This window comes from Emys orbicularis, chromosome 5, assembly GCF_028017835.1.
Source record: "Emys orbicularis isolate rEmyOrb1 chromosome 5, rEmyOrb1.hap1, whole genome shotgun sequence".
Taxonomy (NCBI): Eukaryota; Metazoa; Chordata; order Testudines; family Emydidae; genus Emys; species Emys orbicularis.
Window position 1 is genome coordinate 31102003 of NC_088687.1, and position 23400 is coordinate 31125402.

General features: G+C 38.1%; 1 protein-coding gene across 1 annotated transcript in view; it reads right to left on the reverse strand.

Moving 5' to 3' along the window:
- SEC24B (SEC24 homolog B, COPII coat complex component) overlaps positions 1–23400 on the reverse strand; it is a 76908-nt gene that overhangs the window by 1592 nt on the left and 51916 nt on the right. Inside the window, exons 14-23 of the mRNA XM_065405160.1 lie at positions 22859–23065; positions 21838–21961; positions 20721–20879; positions 17485–17658; positions 15791–15901; positions 10329–10504; positions 9021–9158; positions 5495–5599; positions 4346–4438; positions 1922–2025 (exon numbers count right to left, since the gene is read on the reverse strand). Coding sequence (XP_065261232.1) covers positions 1922–2025; positions 4346–4438; positions 5495–5599; positions 9021–9158; positions 10329–10504; positions 15791–15901; positions 17485–17658; positions 20721–20879; positions 21838–21961; positions 22859–23065 — 1391 coding nt within the window. The remainder of the gene's footprint in view (positions 1–1921; positions 2026–4345; positions 4439–5494; positions 5600–9020; positions 9159–10328; positions 10505–15790; positions 15902–17484; positions 17659–20720; positions 20880–21837; positions 21962–22858; positions 23066–23400) is intronic.

A 23400-nucleotide genomic window follows, 5' to 3' on the forward strand; every position in this document is an offset into this window, starting at 1 on the left:
GGTTGGAAGGCCCTTGTCAATTTCACTTTTTGCCTGTGCTCAAATTTTCCGGTTTGCTGACCAAAATTGTTTTTTTCTTGAAAGTATCATGTTTTGATTTTGTAAAGTCCTGGACAAAAATATTTCAAAAACATGCATTTTTTCCATAGGGATTTTCTGGACAACTCTACTAATAAAGGTATCAGTTTTCCCCAGTAAAAAAAATTAAAATTCTTTCCTGTTATAAAAACAGGAGCTCTAGAATCTGGGTTAAAAAATAGGGAGAGGAAAAAAACATTAAAAATCTTTAGCCTTAAAAAACAAAACAAAACAAAGACTCAATAAGAAACAGTTAGGAAAAAAGGATTTTTGTGGAAGCAGGTGCCATGATTCTGTTGACAGCAACGGACTTTGATCTGGTTAACTTTTAAACTTTTAATATAATTTTCAAGATTATAGTCACTGCTGACATATAATCCTCAATTTTTTCCTTCTGCAGGTGGAACAGAAAAAGGAGAGTGAAAGAGGCAATAAGGCCTCAATCCAGAAAACACTTTCAAACACTTTAAACATATCAACAGCATCCTTGAAGCTACTGCAAGCTAAAAGCTAAGCAAACTTTTTTGCAGAATCAGGGTCTTAGATTGGAAATTCACTGGGGCACAGGCTGTCTCCATCATTTGCACAGCACCTACTGTAATTATGCCCCAGTCCTTATTAAGGCCTCAGGATGCTATTGTAATCCAACAGCAGCAGCTAGGCTAAGAATTAAATATAGAATTTCAGCCCTAACTTTGAATTTCTTGTCTTTTATTAATTTGGGTGACAAAGATAATCTCTGGATAAATCAAGTGAAATTACTGATAATCATTTCTTTAAATAGCTTTTGATGTATTCAATTTTTAAAGGTGTCAAAAATTTACCCAAGATACAGATATTTCATTCTCAGTTAACCAAAAACATCTGAAAAGTAAGAAGTGAAAGGAAATGCTGATAGTTGAGCCAACAGTGCCACTCTAATTTACCTGAACCTCTTGCGCACATATAAAAAATAAGACCAATATTTGCTTCATGGACAACAGCCAGCAGCCAACATTCAATGTAATTTCTCTTAAAAACCTGTCAGACATGGTGTATCAATCATTGTCAGAGATGAAAAATCTACTGACTGGATACAAGTATAAGCATTTTATGAGGTCTTGGTTTTTCAAGTAGGCAATAACTTGAAAAGAACAAGGACTTCAATAAAGTAATTCAATAGTATGTATAGCACTCTGATGAATTAGAATACAGGTCACATTTTATATTAAGGTTCCATTTTATAAATGGTTTATAAAGGATTAATAAATTATTAAATATTGTAAGCATGTTATAGACATTAGTAGCACATTAGTTATAGACATGGTGGAAAGCATACAAAGGTGTTCGAGATGGTTATAAACCTTGGTTATCAGCTACTTATTGACCTGTCTGACTACATCTATAACAACCGATTAAGAAAGTATTAAAACATCCATTAATAATTTATTAACTCTATAAACCATTTATAAATGGAGCCTTAATATAAAATGGGACTGGAAATTGATTCAGTTACTTTAATTTATCATGGGGCACATATTGTTTAGTATTTTCATAATAGTAAAATATATTAATGTCTGAACTTTGACTTGGCACTCTAAAATTAAATGAATTTAAATATTTTGTAAAGCAATCTCTGCAATTAAGATGTCTTTGATACCACTGGGCCTGATCTTGTGAGGTGCTCAGCATCTTCTATGATGTGCTGAGTGCCTTTGCTTCCTACTTATTTCAATTAGAAGTTGAGGGCACTCAGTATCTCTCAGGATCAGGATTTGAGAGCTACTATTATGGAATCTAATTCTGTTCCCCAGAGATGTATAAAAGATGAGATTACAGAAAGTTTAACTGTAAAAATACTTACTTTATTACTTGAAGAACTGGATTTAAAGGTCTACTGTCTCTAAGCCAGGATATAAAAGATCGGGCTCTCTCTGAAGAAAGTGTATCTAACTCTGGAAGTTGTGTCTGGTTGAAAAATGTAATTAGAAAAATAAAGTTTTATAATGCAAGGAAATATAACCCTAACAAATTAAAATAAATCATGCAGAAATAAATCAATGGAACAATTAAATACATCCCATGTAAAGCTCCCCAACCGTGGATGACTGACAAATTAAACAGCCATTTTTTATACATTATGTTTCTGGGTACTGAATGGGTGTATATATATATATATATATATATATATATATATATATATACACATACATACATATAAGAAACCAATTAGTAAAATAGGTACATGAATAAGAGTTAAAAATGGTTTGGGAGAAGATGGATGTCAGTCATGACATGATCCACAAGGGAAACAGTCCAATCTCATCCTACAAAATCATTTACTATGAATTGTATTACATATGCATTTTCTCTTTGATAAGCCTAAGTGCAAAGATTTCATCCTTAAATAAAATTAATCACTATATTTGAAGTACAAGACATTTTAGGAAACAGGCCTATAAAAATAACAGTATGTAGATAAATTCTCTCCTAACTGTATTCACAATTTACCTTCCCTTCCCTCCTCCACCTCCCCAAAATGCATTATTTTAACTTCTTCCCCACACAAGTTCCTGAGCATTGTCCTCAGGATTACTTTTACAGCCCTAAAGAGACCCACATACATACAACCACCACAAACTAGCCCTGAACAGCAACCCCCAAAGTTCAACACAAAGATTGGACTCGTCTATCTAATTGGCTGCACGATCATTGCTGAGCAGCGAAAGAAAGATGCTTCATTCTGCCTGAACTGATCATACTGCCTTTGAGGCTTGCTTAGTTTATGGGGCAATTAACATGGGATCAAAATTCATTTATCGGATTACAGTTTTAAAACTAATTACTGTCCTCTGTAGTAAATGGATAGAATGAATTATATTTTTTAACGTTTCACTTACATTTCTGTAATGGCCAGTCATTCCCTATCATAAATTCATCACCCCTTTGCTTTTTCACTGAAAATAATAAAGCTATCCTTGCACCATCTATCTTCCTCTATTAAGATACTACTACCCTTTCTTCATTCAAATCCATCCTTAAAACCCCCTTCTACCTACAATTGCCAACTAATTATGGCTGAGTAGAGGGATAGTTAGGACTAGATTACACATGCAAAATAGATTTTAAAAACTTGGAACTAGCATTGTTTTTGTGCTCAATTTCACTCTGACCACTCTGCTGCATGCTTCACTTCTCACCCCCCCCCCTCCCAAACATCTGTTTTTTGTCCTTCATATTGTAATCTTTAGGGCAGGACCTGTTTTCCTGTGTGTTTCTACAGTATCTAAGGCCTGGTCTACACTAACCCCCAAATTCGAACTAAGGTACGCAACTTCAGCTACGTGAATAACGTAGCTGAAGTCGACATACCTTAGTTCGAACTTACCGCGTTTCAGACGCGGTCCACACGCGGCAGGCAGGCTCCCCGTCGACTCCGCGGTACTCCTCTCGCCGAGCTGGAGTACCGCAGTCGACGGCGAGCGCTTCCGGGATCGATTTATCGCGTCCAGACCAGACGCGATAAATCGAACCCGGAAGTTCGATTGCCAGCCGTCGAACTACCGCGGTAGTGTAGACCTGGCCTAACATTTAGTTCTACCTGAATACAATTCTGTTCAGATTTTTTTGTACAGTACAGTATCTTAATAAGGTCCCTCGGTCCTCAAAACAAACAGCTGTTTTCTGACTTTTTGGAAATAAAATCTTAGTACTGTCTGAATCAAATACATTTAGGGGGAGATTTTCAAAAGCATCTCAGGGAATGTCAAGTCCCAGTGACTTTTAATAGTTGGCGTCCTTGTTAAAATTGACCAAAGCTAGGAAAATTCAGTAAGTAGTTTAAATTCAACCCTTTATGCATTATCTGTTGTACTGTAGAACTTGTGGACTACACTGAGTTCACAGAATATCAACTCTCCAAACACCACTACCTCAAGAGGGTAAATTATGATTGGAAGAGTTCTGATATTAATTCTGGATTCCTTCATTTTTGACAGCTGAGTCAGAATCTCATGATTATTTTAATCTGCTTACATGAATCCCTTGGTATTTTTGTTTTTAGTGCTTTAGTTAAACTAATTTTACAATTCAAACAATTTTATGGTGCCCCACATTCTTTAAACATATGTTTAAAAGACTGGACAAATCTGGCAAATGGGTATTAGCATTATGAATGTAATAAAATAAATCTAATTCAGTTTCATAATTTGATACAGCCAATACAAGGGAGAACGTAGATTACTTGGCAATGTATGTATTACATTCCATAACTCATTAAAACACTTACCAGTTTCTGTGGTACAGATGCATAGTTAGGGTATCCGAGCACATCTTTTATGAAGCTATTATCACAGCTTTTCCCAATCCAAATGTAAAATATCTGTAAAGGACCAAAATCAATTTTAGCGAAGAAAATGCCTTGCATATATTTTAGAGTATTGAGTTTTCATGTTATATTTGTTTTGGAGTTTAGATTTAGAAATTAAATGAAATGTTTTAGTGATTAGGACTTGTTTTGGGGTTAAAATGTTTAGCACGATATTTTTCTGGTTTTGCGAGGTTTCATGTAAAATCTGATAACTTCATACAGAATTTGATAATTCTGCCAAGGAACTAAAGTTATCAGAATACATTTCTAATTCAAACGAGCTGATATTCAGCAATAGGAGCAGTTTCAATAAATGTTCTCCTACTGACAAAATGTTTCATACGGTTGCCTTATTAATCAATTGGCACCATCTACAGTTACATCATTAAATAGCATCTAAGAAACTACAGTAAGTACAAACACTTTTTGAAAACTTTTTTGAAATTAAAGAAGTATTCTCAAATTATTCAGATTAAGCAGGTCAATAGTTGTGACATTTGCAGGAAAATGCTACTTCACCAGTCATGCTGAACCCTTTAAACGTACAGGGTTCAAATTTCTTCATTTCCAGATAACAAGACTAAAATATACTTTCTTATGGTACTTTAGTAGAAAACTATTTTCTTCAATTGTGTCTGTAGCCCTGCTTTCAATCACACAAGTATGAGCATACGTGATTTGCTAGATTGGGACCCTGGTGCATTCAGTTCAAAACAACGAACATCATTAAGGAAACAATTGAAAAAGAAAGCCTTAAGTTTCAGGAAGGACAATTTAAACTAACATTGATTGGTATACATGCAGAGTAATATGAAAAATTAACCTTTAAAACATTAATATCCATGCTTGTTTAAGAAATTTATCACAAAACTAGATATTTCAGTCATTTGCAAATTCAATGCTGACATTCAAGGTTCTCATTTGAGACATTAATTTAGAATCCTGGAATAACTAAGGTCGATTAACTACAGAGTATTGGTACTATGAGTTAGCTGCAATTAAAAGTCTGAAGTGAAACATATTTGTCTTATTCATATCAGATAAAAGCTACTGAAACAGGTAGCTTACTGATCCACAATCCATAAGAAAAGCTCCCTCTCTTGTCAGCTTCTCTGCAGACAACTTCTGAAGAGGAGGTTGAGGAACAACCCTGTCATTAACATGTATTGCACCCTGTAATAAAGAGTTACAGAAAACCTATTATATAAAACAGGACATATAATCAGCAGCATCAAGCGTAACTAGTTTTTGAGAAAACAGAAAAGAGACTTGTAAGTTTTCTAGTTATATCTTGCAGAGGGTCTCATTTAACAAAATGTCATATTTATCCTTATCTTAGGTCCTTCTAATGTGAATTACTAAAACTAATGCCAGGTGATCTTTCTTCCATATAGATCAAAAGATGATTATGTAAGTGGTAATATAATTTATATGTTACAAATATACATATTACATTAAGGCCTGATCTACACTGGGAGGAGAGGGGGGATCGACCTAAGATACGCAACTTCAGCTATGAGAATAGCATAGCTGAAGTCAACATATCTTAGTTCGACTTACCTCGCGTCCTCACAGCGCGGGGTCGATTGCCGCAGCTCCCCTGTCGACTTTGCTTCCGTCTCTTGCCGAGTTGGAGTTCAGCAGTTGACGGGAGAGCGATCGGGGATCGATTTATCGCGTCTACACTACTCGCGATAAATCGATCCCCGATATATTGATCGCTACCCGCCGATCCGGCGGGTAGTGTAGACGTACCCTAAGTGGATTCTCATCCTGCAACTTCTAAACCCAAAAATAAGCCAAGAAACCTAACCTCTGATATCTAATGAAAATAAGTTACAAACAGCCACGGCAAAAGCGCCACAGATTGTCTGCCACCATCCTCCTATCTTACAGAAACATTATTAGAGCAGAACCATCTAAAATTCTACTCTACAGAAGTGTACTACATTGTCACTCCCAGATAGCAGAAATCCCCTTTTGGTCATAACCATGACTGGCATATAGGTTAAAGCAGCTAACAAGGCCCTCAGACAAATCTTGGGCGTTGGCTACACAGTTCTGAAAGGGCCTAATTGACCAAACTGCCCTGCATTTTCGATTTTTTTTGTTTCAGTTTCTGCTTTAAACAACAGGGAGGTTGTTTAAAAGCCTATCTGCAGCTGAGGAGGAATACAATTGCCAGGCCTACAAAAGTTGGCTCACCCTGCCAGTGACTGTCTGCCCCAATGCTGAAGATCTATTTTAAGGACGCATGGACCTTTCTGCACAGAAGAATTTGGAAATTTACATAAGTGATTACATGCCCACATCTGGACTGAATTATGATAATTATATTTAAAAAAATGTAGCATTGATTTTAAAAGTCCACAGAAATACAATACAACTCATTAGTGGTCTTGTGGGATTTGTACATAAAAAGAAAATGAGAATTGTAGGATATAGCCTGGAAGAAGAAGAGCCAGGAGAGACTTCGCTGTACACAATTATGATGAGCATCAAGAAAGCTGATCCTTGAAACTCAAAGGAAATTTAAAACCAACTATAGGAAACACTGATTTAGGCAAAATGTAATCAACTTATGGTATTCATGGTTGTAGAGGTCATCAAGAAACAGTATGGTCACATTTTAAAAGTTACAGAATAACACTATTAACATGGTAGCTATGCAAGGCAAGACAATAAAGGAAACTAAATCTCGTTCTTTAGGGCCAAATCTGTTTTCATATATGCATGTGTCAATGGGCACAAGGACAAAATGTAATGCTTATAGCATAAGCTGATCCTCTGCAAAGATCAGGAAAGATTTTTTTTCTCCAGCTTACAAGTTGACAAGGTGCATTATATTTATCTTGATCCTTGAACAACAGGCCTGTCCTGTTGTCAGTCCAAACTATCCTAAGTTCTTCCCTGCTCAAATGACTTTCTTAATGACCCATAAGTAGGAGCTGTGACATGTCATAAATTATGAAAACATGATATCACTATAATGAACAAAGAAAAACTGGGATTAATTGGTTTGAAAGGGCCCTCTTTTTGGCTGTTTCTAATATAGCTCAACTCTGCAAGGTTTCCTTTAAAAAATGTTGTTAGGACAATAAGAATAAAAAAATAAACAAAGCAACTACTCGGTAAATATTTTGAACTGAGGAAATATCCTGGCAAACCCATGCTATGCAGAATGAAATATTTAAATTAACTTCTGCCAGTGAACAAAAATACCAGACTGTTTTAAAAATATAGTTCTGCAAGAGACAAGTGGGTTAAAATCCTTTGGCACTAGGAACTGGATTTTCCAATGAGATGTGCCGATGTGTTTCCATTAACACTAAGAGCTTAACATACAAATATGCTGACTCTAGGTGTTTCAGTGTCAGTAGCAAAAGAAACAAAAAACTTGGATTGGCTTGCTTAAAGAAACTGTAAGACAGTTAATTGGGTGTGTGAAGTGCCAGAAACACCTATTAATTCATACACCAGAGTAAAGTAAACTTAGCTTAGTTTAGCTTCCTTAAAATCATTAATCAAACTTTGAAATAGCACTGGTCAAAACAGCTCTCAAGAAATTTGTCAGCTAAACTAGTCAGATTCAATGACCATATAAAAATAGTTACTATGTAATGCTCTTTAAAATACTTAAAGAATATTCCCAAACAAATAAAACTTTTGAACTAGAGTTAGGGATGTAAATTCATAAATGACAAACTTTTATTGTGGCATTAGTTATTAAAATTTGCAGACTTTATGGTTCTGCAAACATGGTTAACTTTCAGAGGGGTAGCCGTGTTAGTCTGGATCTGTAAAAAGCGACAAAGAGTCCTGTGGCACCTTATAGACTAACAGACGTATTGGAGCATAAGCTTTCGTGGGTGAATACCCACTTCGTCAGACGCATGCATCAATACTTCTGCATGCGTCTGACGAAGTGGGTATTCATCCACGAATGCTTATGCTCCAATACTTCTGTTAGTCTATAAGGTGCCACAGGACTCTTTGTCGCATGGTTAACTTTGATCCTGAGTAATGCCCATTCTATTAATTAAAAACCCCATTACTTCCAATCACCATACCTCATCTACATTTTAACAGTCAGCAAAAAACATTAATGTTTTTGTACATGTAGTTTTAAAAGAATCCCACTCACCTCACACCCAAACCACCAAGACAGACATACCAACATCCCACTTCATCCATACACAATGGAAAAGCAGCTAAGTATTTATCATTCCACTCTGAGCCAAATAACTTCATCCACCTGTATATACAAATTAAAACTCCCCAGCATATCTACTTTATTCATCCTTCCCACACGGCTAGAAGAACTTAACCTCTAGTAACAGACCTAATGGATATTATCTGCTCTTCTTTATATAAATTGATGATGACAGAGTACCACAATCACTGAGACAAACCTTTGGAGGATATTTTTATCTATTGTATTTTACCATGGCAAGCACAGTAGAAGTAAATATTTAAAATTACACCCAAATCTTTTACAGGAACTGCTGGTGCAACACTACAGTAGGTTCAATAGATATTCTATTTTATTCAGAATTAAATAATTTATTCCATAAGAAATGGTTTTATACTGTACCTCATTGGTCAATCTATCTATCCTGTACAAGCTGGGATGTATCATTTTCATCAGATGAACAAGAGGCTGACTCTTTATCTGGCACATGGCATATATACGATCATCCAAGCGTGTGCTAGTGCCAGTTCTAAATGCTTTCTGTAAGAAAGTATGTTGACATTAGGCATCTTTTATATGTTTTGTATTGCTTTTAAACAAATCAGAGGTAAAATATTTTTCTGTTAATCTCCCCAACTGCTGTTACTTTTAAAGCAATGTCATCTATGTGTCTTTGTGCTAAAATATCCAATTTTGTTGCTCTTGTTTGTTAAGTCTTCCAGGGTACCCGTAATCACTGTCCTAGGTTGGTCCTGGGCTATCTGTGAGCCTCAAAGTAGATAAAAGTTTATGAGCCTCTGATTTGAAGAAATTCCACTTTACTATTTAATTTTAATTTTAGACAGAGACCTTTTGTTTGGAAAATGTTGTACAGACTATGCAAGCTTTAAATATGAACATCTCTCATCTTAAGCCAAGTTCTGTTGTTGGGATCAGGGCCCGAGGAAAGTGCTCTTTCTACCTCCACCCTTTAAATAAGATTTTGCTTTTGTTTTAAAATGAAAAACTTTCAAAAGTAAACATTTTAAAGTGTTTGTAAACCTAGTGCTATATTAAGCATTTCTTTGACGTGAAACTCTACTTAACAAATACATAGTGTTAACTTGCATCATCAGTTTCTCATTTAATCACACGCGAGACTGACATCTGATGTTAGCCATTTCTCTTTAGAGGTCTCAGGTATTGGTCACACATGTTTGAGAGTATTTAGTTTATTTGCTTGAAATTGAGAAAAAAGAAATAAATTGCTTCTAGACAGAATTTCAAGCAAGACTGATTCAATCCCAAATTTTAGAAATGTTAATGGTTACAACATTGATTTTCTAATTTTTGTTATGAAATGAAAGTGTAAACAAAATCGATATGAAGTTCACCGGACTCTCGCTAGAACACGCGTCTATATAGCACGAATTCGCATATAACGCGGTTGCGGCCATGGATCCCTGAAAATTTTAGTCAGGAACTGATGACATATCATTAGCTACATCTTTTTCAAGCAAATGAACTCTTCAACAATTTATGTACAAGGATACTTTCTCCAAAAATAAAGTGGATAGCTCACAATAATTTAACAAAAGGGTCTACATCAAAAGGGGAAAGAAGCTAGAATATGAATCAATGTTTACAGCCTGCCTTAAAGCTGAAGACTTAAAGAAAAACACTGCTTTGTATTTGATGCCCAACACGAACAACACTATATTATAAAAGTACCTGTTTGAGAAGAGCCAAAACATATAAAGGAAACAGTCTGAGGGAATTTGGTGCTATCAGTGAGGATTGCTGCAGGTTTGAGGCAGTTGAGATATATGCTGACAGTGAATCTACCACAGCATTCACTAAGGCATCTCTTGCATCTGAAAGACTTGATGAAACTGACCGATCCACAGCTGCAGAATTAAAAGGAGACAAATAAATAAAAGCCTTAATTGCTGAATCTTATTGGGGAAATAGAGAATAATTAAGAACAGAGCTATGGTGACCAGATGTCCCGATATTTGAGGCGTTTTCTTATATAGAAGCCTATTACCCCCCACCCCCTGTCCCGATTTTTCACACTTGCTGTCTGGTCACCCTAAACAGAGCAATTATTCCCCCGTTATGTGCCAGCTTTGACACTGTGATAAGAAAAAGAATATTGATTCAGAAGCAGTCAATAGAAAAAAAGAACACTCTGTGCTAAATGACAATGGTAAGGAAGTGGCAAACAGCTGATGGTCATTGCTTCTGGGTGAAAGGAAAAAATGAAGATGTCTGTCAAAAACAAAGGCATGACAACTGTTTTCTAATAAACCATACATTAAGTTTCATGCTTTGGAAGACTGCCATCATAGGTCTCATTCCACTTTAAAAAGTGACTAATGCCAACTTCATCAGAAGCTTCTCCCTTTATCCTCTGCAGTTTGGACCAAATGTCTTTGAATGAGAAATCTGAGAAATGGTTATCTTTTCTGTTTATTTTTAAAGGCTATCTGCACTTCAAATGCTCCTCGATATTCCCATTTACTGCATATTACAGGTTTCAATTTTTAGTGACGTTTTGTACTCAGAAATCTTTCATAATTCTAAAAATCAAATTACACAACCAGAAAGAGTTTTAGGATCCTTATGACTCAGAGCCCTTAGCCTCCTAAGGGCCTGTCTACACTTAAAATGCAAAAGCACCCCAGCTGTGCCAGAAAAGGCCAGACAGAGGCGCAAACTGGAGAACAGGGAGGGGAGGGACTGTGAGGGAGGATTAGGGAGAATAGGAGGGAGAAGCAGATCGCAATGCCTGGAGAGGGGAGCGGAGTCTAGTTAGCCCACAGGACAGGGAGTTTTGTAGGTCAAGGCAAAACATGGGACTGTTGGGAGGTCTGCTTTTGTAGTAAGAGAAATGTTGATCTGTTTTGCTGAAGCAGCTACAGTTAAACTTTTCCTTGATTGCAATGCCAGGGCCGTAAATATGTTTTGGTTGTAGGAAGCCATCTACAGACTGAATGTGAATTTAGCATCTATAAAAGTGAAATGCTATTAGCTTCTCCCAATACAATTTGTTTAGTAGACCATTAGTATGAAACACAGTACATACTACAGCAGGGTAGTCAATAGACCAGGGGTCGGCAACCTTTCAGAAGTGGTGTGCCAAGTCTTCATTTATTCACTGTAATTTAAGGTTTCACATGCCAGTAATACATTTTAACGTTTTTAGAAGGTCTCTCTCTATAAGTCTATATTATATATATATTGTTGTATGTAAAGTAAATAAGGTTTTTAAAATGTTTAAGAAGCTTCATTTAAAATTAAATTAAAATGCAGATCTTAACAGTTTAGTGTGATCCTTGCCCTTGCTTTTCCTTGCTGAGTTTTCTAATGTCTGGCACGTATTTGGATACTTTAAGCTGCACACAGGCTTCTGAGTGATCAGTTGTTAACCTCTCCGAACACTGGTGGAGCTGGGCCCCCAGGCCCTGAATATTCCTGGAGCCCGGGCACCACAGGCCCATACAACTCACTGCCCCTGCCTTCCTCTGCTACAGGGTTCCTGTGTGACCTTGGGCCAGTCACTCAGCCTGTTTAGATATGTCTGCGCTGCTATAAATGGCCAGCAGCTGGCTCTAGCTCGCAGGGCTGAAAAGAATGATGTAGATGCTCAGGCTCTGAGATCCCAGAAAAGGTCTCACAGCATCTACATTGCTAATTTTAGCCCTGCAAGCCTCAGTCAGCTGACTCAGGCTGAGACTTGGTGCAGTGAGTTTTTTTTATCACAGTGTGGATGTCTCCTTTGTGCCTTAGTTTTCCCTCTGTACAATAGGAACAACTGCCCTGCCCCACATGGCTGCTGGGAGGGTAAGTGTCTTAAAAATAGTGAATTGCTCAGCTACTGCAGTGATGGGGGCCAGATAAGCCAGAGAGTCCAGGGCCGGAGAGGACCACCAGCTTATTTAGCCTCGTCTCCTGCATGTCATAAGTCATCAGCAACTGAAATTAGACCAGGTGTTACAGCCAAAGCTACAGAAGGAAGTTACAAGACTGCACAGTGCACTGCAAAAAACAGAAAGACATTTACAGATGGAACCCCAGGCCGGCAGCAGAGTGCCACTGAAAATCAGCTCACATGCTGCCTTTGGCATGCGTGCCATAGGTTGCTGACCCCTGCAATAGATGGACTGTGGCCAAATCTTAACTGCCACACACTTTTGAACAGACCCCAAAATCTATTTACTTACTACTATTGTTATTTTTTTAAATGATTTTCCCTGGAGTCTGGACCTTGACAAGAAATGTGGACCTCGACAAAAAAAAAATAACTGACTACCTCTATACTACAGGGTCACACTTTGTTTCTTCTGTAGGCCAAGCTATACACCCCGCAGTGAGAGAGAGCAGCATATGAAGCTGCTGCCTGCAATGTGTAGACAGCAGCATGGGATGCCTTCAGCAATTTGGTATAGTGAGGGACCATGAGAACTGGAGGGAAGCAGAGAGAGAGTTATGGGGCTTATGGATACCTCCCCAGCCCTTGCACTAAGAGCTCCCTTGTTCTTCACACTTCAGAAACTGAACCTGGGCTCCCTCCTCCACTCCCCACCCCTTTCTGGATCCCTGCTTCCCCCATCATCACTTCATCCTTCCAGCTGCTTCTGCCTCCCTCTCTAGATCCCTACTTTCCGTTCAGCATGCCACACAAAAGCCCTCTCTCTAGGGCTCTCATTTCTGTTAGACTAGGTCTACAATAGCAACCCTTCACCCATATAGGAATACCAGTATGCTATACTGGCAAAACACACCTAGGGTGGACGCAGCTATACCAGCATAATAAAGTCACTCCCTGAAAGGAACAAAAAAAGCTATACTGGTAAAAGTGCAATTTTACTGGTATAGCTGTGTCCACACTAGGGGCTTCTGCTGCACACTTATTTGCACTCCTGACCAACAGAACTATAGACTAGCAGAAGTCAGTAGTATAGACGTGGCACTAGCCTAGACTCCAGGATACAGTCAATCTCCCCAGACAGCAAGTTATGCTGCTGCCGCTGATATCTATGGACAGCAGCACCAGAGATCTCCGGGCACCAGAGATCACCATCAGTCTGCTACACAAGGCAATCTGGGGGCCACAGTTTTTCTCTGAATCAAGTTTTTTCCAATTTTCACCAATAAGGTTCTACCCACTGATGCCTAGAACATTCCCTGACATTTTGGAAGTGACTAAATAGTTATGTTACATACAGACAGACAAAGAAATAGCAGGAGGGTGAACATAAGCCAGAAAGCATTAATTATCCAACATCACCCTGGCAAAGTGAAGACACCATAATAAATCTACAATACATTACGTAACAATAATAAAACTATAACATAACTATAATATACGTATCATTAAAGGCTAGGGCCTGATTTTCAGAAACACTGAACACCCACAACTCCAAATGAAGTAAATGGGAAGAGATTCTCACTTTCATTCCTCAGGAAAAATGTGTGCAGCCTACCAAAGTCACTGAACATTCTAATGACGCTTGCCCATGCCACCATCAAAACAGCAGCAGCAGACACTCTGCTGGGAATGCCTGGGAGCTGCCAGTGCAGATGTGGTGGAAGACGGAGAGAGAACCAGGCTGGGTTTCCTACAGTGAAAACTCCTCCTCTTTTCTTGGACCCAGCATATGGGCCCAGCCCCACAGGGCACCATACAAAGCCAGAGCTACCCCAGTTGCCAAGGGGAGGAAGAGCCAAGTCAGTCTCCCCCTAACCCTGCTCCTGGGGTACCACATGGGCAAGAGCCTCCCACTTCCACAGATAAGGAAGAGAATACCAAATTGGGCTGCTCCTTACTGCCCTCTGGACCCAGCAAATGGACCCAGCAACCAACCCCCCATTGGGATAACAGCCTTCTTCTGCTGTCAGCTCACGTAGTTAATCTGTAAGTCAAGCAGCAATGCTAAAGGTTCAGGGTACAAGCCCTGATGATGACGATGACAATATTACCGCCGTACAAAACATACATAACAAAATTGGTTTTTACCTTTGTCCTTGAAAAACACTAGGAAGCTACATTAAAAGAACATTTTGCTCAAGGACTCAAAAATAAGGACATGTCAGATGTACAGCTAGCTATGCATCCTTAATTTGGTTCTCTGGTATGTATGCGTTATTATCTCATACTATTTCTTCCTCACGCATCCCTGCCTCACTCAGTGCACAGTTTGGATGTACACTGGGCCAAATTAAGGTTGCGCGGGAATACATAAATCTGGCAATTCTTAACTGATGTTATTTTAATGTAGTTTTTTATGTAGCATGCTAGGGTGTCGCACACTTCGTAGCTTCTGTAAACTACATTCCACCCACTAGCTCTGTTGCCATCCTCCCATCCCCTCCTTTCAGGGACTCCCTGGAAATCCACCCAATCTCCCCTCTGCCAGGGGTTCTGTGCGCCCCCTCCTTATATACCAGGGTCCGTATTCTCACCCCAGGACAGGGGCTCATGCACTCCCTATTGCCCCCATTCCAAGGTCCTCCATTCTCCTGCAATGGCTGCGGCTCTGTGTAAGCCCCAATTTCCCTCTTTCTCACCCACCCACCACAAACAAGCATCCCCCCCACCAGACATTCTATGTGCACCCCATTCCCTTCAGCCCTTGACCAAGGTCTCCTATTCTGCCCCATTCCCACCATCCCCCCGATGCTAAGGGCTCTGTGCCCTCCCTCATCACCCCATAACAGGGTCCACCCCAATTCCCCTCCCTCATGCCAGGGGATATGTGCACACCCCCATTCCATCCATGCTTGTTCCTCCCCCCACTTATTATTTGTTCGGGATACAAGTCATTTAGAGTGTCAACATATTGAACTCTTTTGGGAAGATGGACAGAGATGAGATCAGAATACTGTTATGCAGGAAGGTGTTAGGGCTACTATCAACCAGTTTGATCTACAGACAATTGCAGAGGTGTTTGAAACTCTAGCTGTGCTAAACAGATGGCAAGGGCTCCATGCGTCGTCCTTTTCTCCCAAAATCAACATGGTTCTGGCTACCGATGCCTAAAACATTCCCTAGAATATGAGAATTGATCAGATGCAGCATTCAAAAGTTATTGTGTTACACATGAACACAGATATGCCATCAAGTTGTGCATAAGGGGCCTTTGCAAACCTGGCCAATTACATATTTGATCACCTATTGCCATACTCACCCATGTTTGCTAAGAGGCAGACAGCTGCTTGTACATCTGCTCCTGCATACACATCAGCCAGTGAAGTGACTACGGGCAAGCAAAGTGTGTGCACTCGAATTCTCCGTTCACCTATACCAAAATGATGAATAAATTAATAATGCAATATCCACAGATAGGAAAGAGGCAATTGATATTGTTTACTGCATTCCTTCTCTCATCCCAGACTCCTTTGCTCCACTGGTGACATCAGTCCTGATGCCCACAATTGTTCTTTCTCCCATCCCATCTATGAAATCTTTTACATGCTGTCTACTATGCATGAAATCTCCTAATCCGACTTCATAAAACTACCACCATCTTTACATTCAAATCCTCCCTAGAAAACTTACTTTCATAATGCAATGTCCAATTTGAGTTCATAACTATTTCTGGTAAATAACTTTGGTTTATAAACTAGATCTTCCAAAGGTGCCTATGTATATTCCCACTCCTGGAATCCAAGATGCCTGCACCACAAGGTTTTGGAACCTTCAGAAAACTTTGCTCTTTAGGTCTTCACAAGCAATTTACATTCACATCAGTCCTTTGGATCTCATCAATGGTAATATACAGAGGCTCCTGAAGAAGAGATTTAGGACACACTCCAGAGGAAGGAGCAACTTATTTTCTCTATATCTGTCTTTTAAACCATACAGTCTTTGTGGCAGGGACAGATTCTGCCACCTGTACTCAAATTTAGTACCCAATTCCACAAGAAGCTCAACTGACTTCAATGGGCCTATTCACAGAGTGAAAATGCCAGTATTCAGCTCCTGGTGAACTATACAGTGGCAGGCACATTATTGGTGATAAATAATAATAATATAATTGTAAATTAATTTTCACTTCCTGAGATTAAATTTTGTTTTACCTGAATTAGATTTAATATGGAATTTTTTTTTTAATTTGCAACAAAGTTTACAGCCCCTGATCCTGGAAAGACTTACATGTGTGCTTAACTGTACATGCTGAAGTAGTACCACTGACTTCAACAGGGAGCTGAAGTGCATAAAGTTAAGCATGTGTGTGAGACTTTGCAGGATTGGTTCCTATATGAGTACAGATCTATTAAGACATTTCAAGCTTAGCATAAAAATGTCAAAAGTATTAATTAGGCTGTCTTGGTCAGGGCCAGCTCCAGCTTTTTTGCTGCCCCAAGCGGCAAAGGGGGAAAAAAAAAAAAAAAAGGAAAACCCAATTGAGCGGCCGCCGAAGTGCCACTGAAGAGGAAGAGGGAGTGAAGGACCCGCGCCAAAGTGCCGCCGCAGACCCGGATGTGCCGCCCCAACAACTGACGGAATGCCGCCCCTTTCTATAGGCCACCCCAGCCACCTGCTTCCTTCGCTGGTGCCAGCCCTGGTAGTAAGACAATGCACTGTCATGAGCAAGAAAGAAAGCTGTACTCAATTTGATGGTTCCATTAAGAACATGACCAATTGGCCTCTGCATGAATCATTAACTAGCAAGAGCATTTATTTCAGTGCAAGATGAACTGCCTTAAAACAGAAAAATTGCAACAAGACAAGAAAGAGAAATCAAGATATAATGGGAGGGAAGATACCTAAGAGGTCACAGAATTAAGTATAGAAATAAATACTGCTGCTTCAAAAATATCAGCTGGATTTATTTTGAGGAGAAATAAGGCAATAAATTGTTGGTTGTTTTCCAGTTACCTTTGCTGGAAGTATACAAAAGAGCAGTCTGAAAACACACCAGAGATGTATCTGTTAGACTTTCCTCGATGGACATCTGTACTGCAAATCCAGCATCAGGATTGACATTGGCAAGTGACAGCAAGTCAGTAGATCGCACAAAAAAATTTCCATGGAAAGTATGTATTGAAAGACCTAGAAGCAGATGAGATAATTTAAAATATGGATAGCAGCAACATGAAAAACCTAACTTCCATAATTAGATCTTTTTAAAAACCAAAAGTCTCCAATTTTATTTCAAAAAGGGTAATGAAAGTTAATTTTTCTAAATACTAATGCAAATTCATCAATGACTGCATAACTACAGTATATAATGGTAAGAAACTTAAGGATAATCTCATAAAATTCATGTTTACATCCATTTTTGAATACTCTTTATAAACAAACTACTGCCCTGACCTCAAACATTTAAACTTGAAGTGATGGACTATAAGAAAAAAATTAGACTCTAATCTCGCAAATGATTAACTTCAAGCAGCTCATGGAACTATTCTCATGCTTGAAGTTAATCACATAAGTGGATGCTGCAGCAAGACCTAAGTCTGTATATTTACTTTTTGTATTAACATTTGCTCTAACTTTCTACTACATGCCTTCTCCAAAATATAACTTGTTGCAGTATCCCCACCTTGCTTTTGTTTTTTCTTTTCTAAAGGTTCTTTGACGCTCCCTCCCTATTCCTGTCCCACCTCCCCCCCTAGCCGTGCCAAAGCTTCTGGAAAAGTTGAGGGTGGATGAGTGAGCATCTCCCTAGAATTGATTTGTGATGGAGCTCCACTCCTAAGGAGATAGCTCAGAGCTGGCAGAAGAACCACTTTAGATGCTCAGTCTAAGAGGTGACACTGTATGGAAAGGTACAGAAGATGATGGTCAAAACCAAAACGGATGCTGCCAGACATTTAAAAAAATTCATAGATCAGTGTCCACAAGAATCAAGTCACAAGTAACGCCAATTTTGTCAGAGAAAATTACAATCAGAGTTATAAATGCAATTAACACTTCAAGCAAAGACAAATACCACCAGTGAAATAAATAACAGGAGATTATTTTTGGCCGTAAAGGCTGATGCATACTTTGACTATGCTAAAATGTTGAACTTACAAGTCTGTATAGCTAAAGAAGAAATCATAAGACCCAGTTCTTATAAAACTGTGCACCATGTCTCTCGTCATTTAATTTTAAAAAGGGATGGTCTAGGTATATTAGAGACTAGCACTCAATTAATGAATTAAATGTGTCTGCACATACTAAGTACCAGAACTGACTATTAGAATATTTTTTTTACACTGGGTAAGCAAAAATATTGTATAAGTTTTGCTGTTCTCCTGCATTTACAGTTAATTAGTAATGAAATCTGACTGAAGCAGAGCAAGAAGAAAGGAATGTATATCACAGCAATAAACTACTTACCATGCATTTAGAAACCAGTCCCTTATGAGAATCATTCAAAATCAGGACATACATCACCAAGTTCAGTAAAATAAATTACATAAAATCAAAATGTTCCTAATTTTAACACACTGGAATTTAACATTAGTTACAAATGTTCACTGAGCATTTTGTAAATTTCTACAGAATCACACAGTAGTTTTGAACCTTCATTCTAACTACTACTCCACAGATATAAACCATGATATAGCAGATCATTTTGAATTATAGGACATAGTATATAATGTACTCAACTGATGCATAAATAGGTCAATTAGGGCAGTGGAGAGTCTCATTTACATAACAAGTGAGCCCCCGCAGAACATCATTGATGTTTTTCTAACTTAAAAAATTATGGAAGAGTTAAGTCATTACATTCATTTAACAACATAGACAAATGGCTATGCCTTGGGACGGCATTACTGATTCCAGACAAATTAAGGAGCCTAACCTCATAGGCTCTAAAGGTTACAGTTTTAAACCTATATATTCAGAATATTAGAGACTTTGCATAGTAATGGGTAGGCAAAGTGGGATTTAATTTCTTCTTGACTCATGTAGATGATTCCGATGCCCTAATTAAACTTTTGATGGCACTAACAAGTTAGTTAATTTATCGAAGGCTGTACCTGTCCTAGTTAGACAACAGAAATGTTACATTTAATTGCACATCCTGTGCACCACCACATTTTTGATTAAGCAGGATGAACTGTACTTTTCATATCAATTATCAGCATATGGGCTGGAGAATTCAACTGTATACAATACCTAGAAAGAGATTAAAATGTCTAGCTTGAAATTAATGTACCTTTCGTTTTAAGTTATGAACAAGTGTGACATTAGGAATCAATGGCCAATTTTTGCAAGCAAAATTTCTCCATTCAGAGCATCTCAAATGTATTCAATTGACACTTTAGGCAAAATTCACCCCAGCGTGAAAGGCTCATGCAAGGTTATCAATAATATTTAAGATTTGTGATAGGCAACAAGGGTTGTGAAGGCATCAGCTGCATCAGAGGAAGGGGACAGGGCTGTTCATCCCTGAATGCAATGCAAAGTAGATTTTATTTTGGTTCAAATAACCCAGAGCAAAAGGCGGTGATGGGACAGGAGAAACCATCGGATCTATAATTCATCATGTTATCTTAAAAAAACTTCTTCCATAGTACTGATGGTGGACAGCAAAACTTTTAGCAACTTTTTAGTGATAATATAAACATTGACCGGAAGAAAGCTGTACTTTTTTCTCAGATACAACTTCTCTTGCCTGGGAAACCTGAGGCCTAAGATTTTGGTTGTTCCAGTAGAATTACCTAATATGTGTAAAACTTATCATTTGAGTATGCTGTGCAGAAAGTTATAGTAGCTACTGTAAGTTTCTTCCTAGCAAATTGCAATGTAGACACAGCGGATCATGTCTGAGGTATTGCATTCAAACAGGATTTTCCTTCTGATTTTTTTTCAGGGCATGAAAAAGGTCTTAAATGTGAGCCACTATTCTAGCTGATATAAAACAAGAAAATGCATAGGTTATATATTTTATCCTAAGGTTTTTAAAGAGAGCCAAAGTACAAATGCTTAATGATGTACGTACTGTATTTAAAAATAGTAAAAAGCTGGCAGCTCACACACCAGTGTTCTCAAATGAGCCTTTTAAAAAGTGAAATACATTTTGCCTCACTTTACCTCAATTATCTACTGCAGGCAATCCCTAGCTTAATATAAATCTGAAACGTCTTGTAAAAACAATTCCAAGATGTAAGCCATACCTTTTGTACATCTTATTCTCATGACTGCCTCAAATCCAATCTTCCTTGTAAGGTATCTTTTAAGGTCTTTTTGCAGTTTTTCTGCTTGAGCAGGATTGTGGCTATGATGGAAAGATGGATAATAATAGATGCATCCAGCAGAATACTTGGACATACAAGCTTTTGAGGAGAAAGAGAAATGGTTAATATTTATATATGAATAGGTGTAATACAATTGATTTATAAGTTGAATTTTGTTTTTTAAAGAAATATAATCCTTTGCCATTTTAACACAGATTAGCACATGAAGGAAAAAAATTAAACTGGAATTTAAGCCTTAAGTAGCTAGTCCATAGGGTTTTTGAAGAGCAAGTAAAGGGTGCTATAATGGAGAAGGGGCTTACAACCACTAGTCACCTGGTTAGGTAAGGACACCTGAATAGAGTAAGGCCTGTTCCAATTTGCTGGAATCCCTATTTTATTTTCCTGATTTGATCCATCTCTGTTACTGCCAGTTCCCAACTTCTTACTCAGGCCAAGAACCAGGAAGGGGACAGTGAGTCATCTTAGCCACTATTTGTGTGTACACACACACACACACACACACACAGTCTCTCTCTATCTCTCTCTCTATATACACACACACACACACACACACACACACACAAGTAAATAAGCATTTTAATGTTGCATGCCACATTGTGAACTGTACAATATTCATGTAGACATAACTAATTTCAGGTGTGCAGCAGTAACATGTTTTGGTTTAACATTTAGGAAACTAGATGAGAATACTTTTCTTCCATGTTCTACACTGACCATTAATAAACTTGTCTTCAGTTACTCTCTCTCTCATTCCTCTAGTTGTTTTCTTTTCTGAACATAACAAGACTATCTTCTATCTCCTGCAATGGCAGAGCACCAGAATATAAGCTGACTCTCACACCACTAGCCTGCCCTCTTTGTTCTTTCCTGTTGGTTTCCATGTCAGCTCCTCCACAGCAGAAGAGTCATATTTAGGGAAGTGCTAAAATACCCATGTACACAATTTAAGGGCTCCTGAAGGAGTTTTGATTTTAATGTGAGTTTAAAGCACAAATTGTGGAAGCAAGTAAAAAGACAAATTAGCATTTCTTACCTAGAGAAGCCAGGTCAGAATACTGAGAACTTAAGAGGAACAAATCCACAGCCGTTTGCTGTCCTGAACAGTCCAGTGCCAACTTTTTGTAAAAATCTGTCGCTGGGCCAAGATGCTGAACAACCTTTAGTAAAAGAAATTATACAGCAAAGAGTACAAGTTGGGAGCATACTACCATGGGCACAATAAATGTGTTATTACATAGAAACAGTATAAAAGATAAAAGTACAATATTTAGTATTTTCTTATAATAATCATTTGTAGTTGCTTACTAACTTTTGCAGAAAAGTATTTTTTTTTTCCTACTCTGCACCTCCTGTTAGTTTACATGCATAATCTTCCTTTCAGGAAAACATATGTTCAAATACAAATAAATGTTCTAACAATGTGCTGTTTAAACTACAGCACACTCATGGGATTTCTAAAATAAAGTGACAAAATATTAAGATAAGAACTGATGTTTCAGAATCCTTGCTGGTTTGGCAAAGATGTCCATTGTGGTTCAAATGAAATGAAATCGTAGACTATCAAGGTTGGAAGGGACCTCAGGAGATCATCTAGTCCAACCCCCTGCTCAAAGCAGGACCAATCCCCAGACAGATTTTTGCCCCAGATCCCTAAATGGCCCCCTCAAGGATTGAACTCACAACCCTGGGTTTAGCAGGCCAATGCTCAAGCCACTGAGCTATCCCTCCCCCTAAGCCCCTGTCTGATGGAGACAGTTAAAATAAAAAGCACTTGTGGTATTATTCTTTCAGCACTGTTTGACTATCAGTTTGACTCTGGATTAAGGAAGATGGAACAATCTGCTCACTTGCCTCAAAGAGGGAGGAATAGTGCATAAAATGTTTGTAATTAAATTCTTATTAGACTAACAGATGTGCTGAAGAGATATTTAAAAGCTAGCAAGTTGCAACAGTAAACAAACACAAAAGGTAGCTTCTAAAACTAGATTAGAAAAACACTGCAAGTTTTTAGTTTCAATAATAATGAATGATCCATCAAAAAAAGTTAATAGTACCTTTGTACTTGATCTTTGATTGGGATCTTCTCTGGAATGCAAGAGCCCTGCACCCAAGGATGGTAACTGTGACTGAAACACAGATATGCGGCCACCTGTTGGAGACATCAATTTAAAGGCAGCCTGAAGTGCAGGACCCAATGCGCTGTGTGTTTCTCTTGTATTGATGAACATAGTTGGTAGTGCATTCAATAAATCTTTTATCAGCTGCAAAACAGATTGAAAGGTATTATTGACAAAATAGGGATGTAATTTCTCAGAAGCTATACTGGCATGGCATGAGCACCTGGTGCTGAATATTTCAGCTTATCTTAAACACATATTGTATGGAAAATGTAGTTTTTTAAATGGAATAATAAAATAGCAAAACAGGATTTCAACTGTACACTACAATACTATCATGAATTCCAGCAAAATTAAAATGTTGGATTTAAGCATTATGTAGAGGATATAGACTTGAAATCAATGGAATTTAAACTGCAGACTACATAAAAATATTTTTTAAATGTTTATTTCATCCATGAAATATAATGGTACTTTTT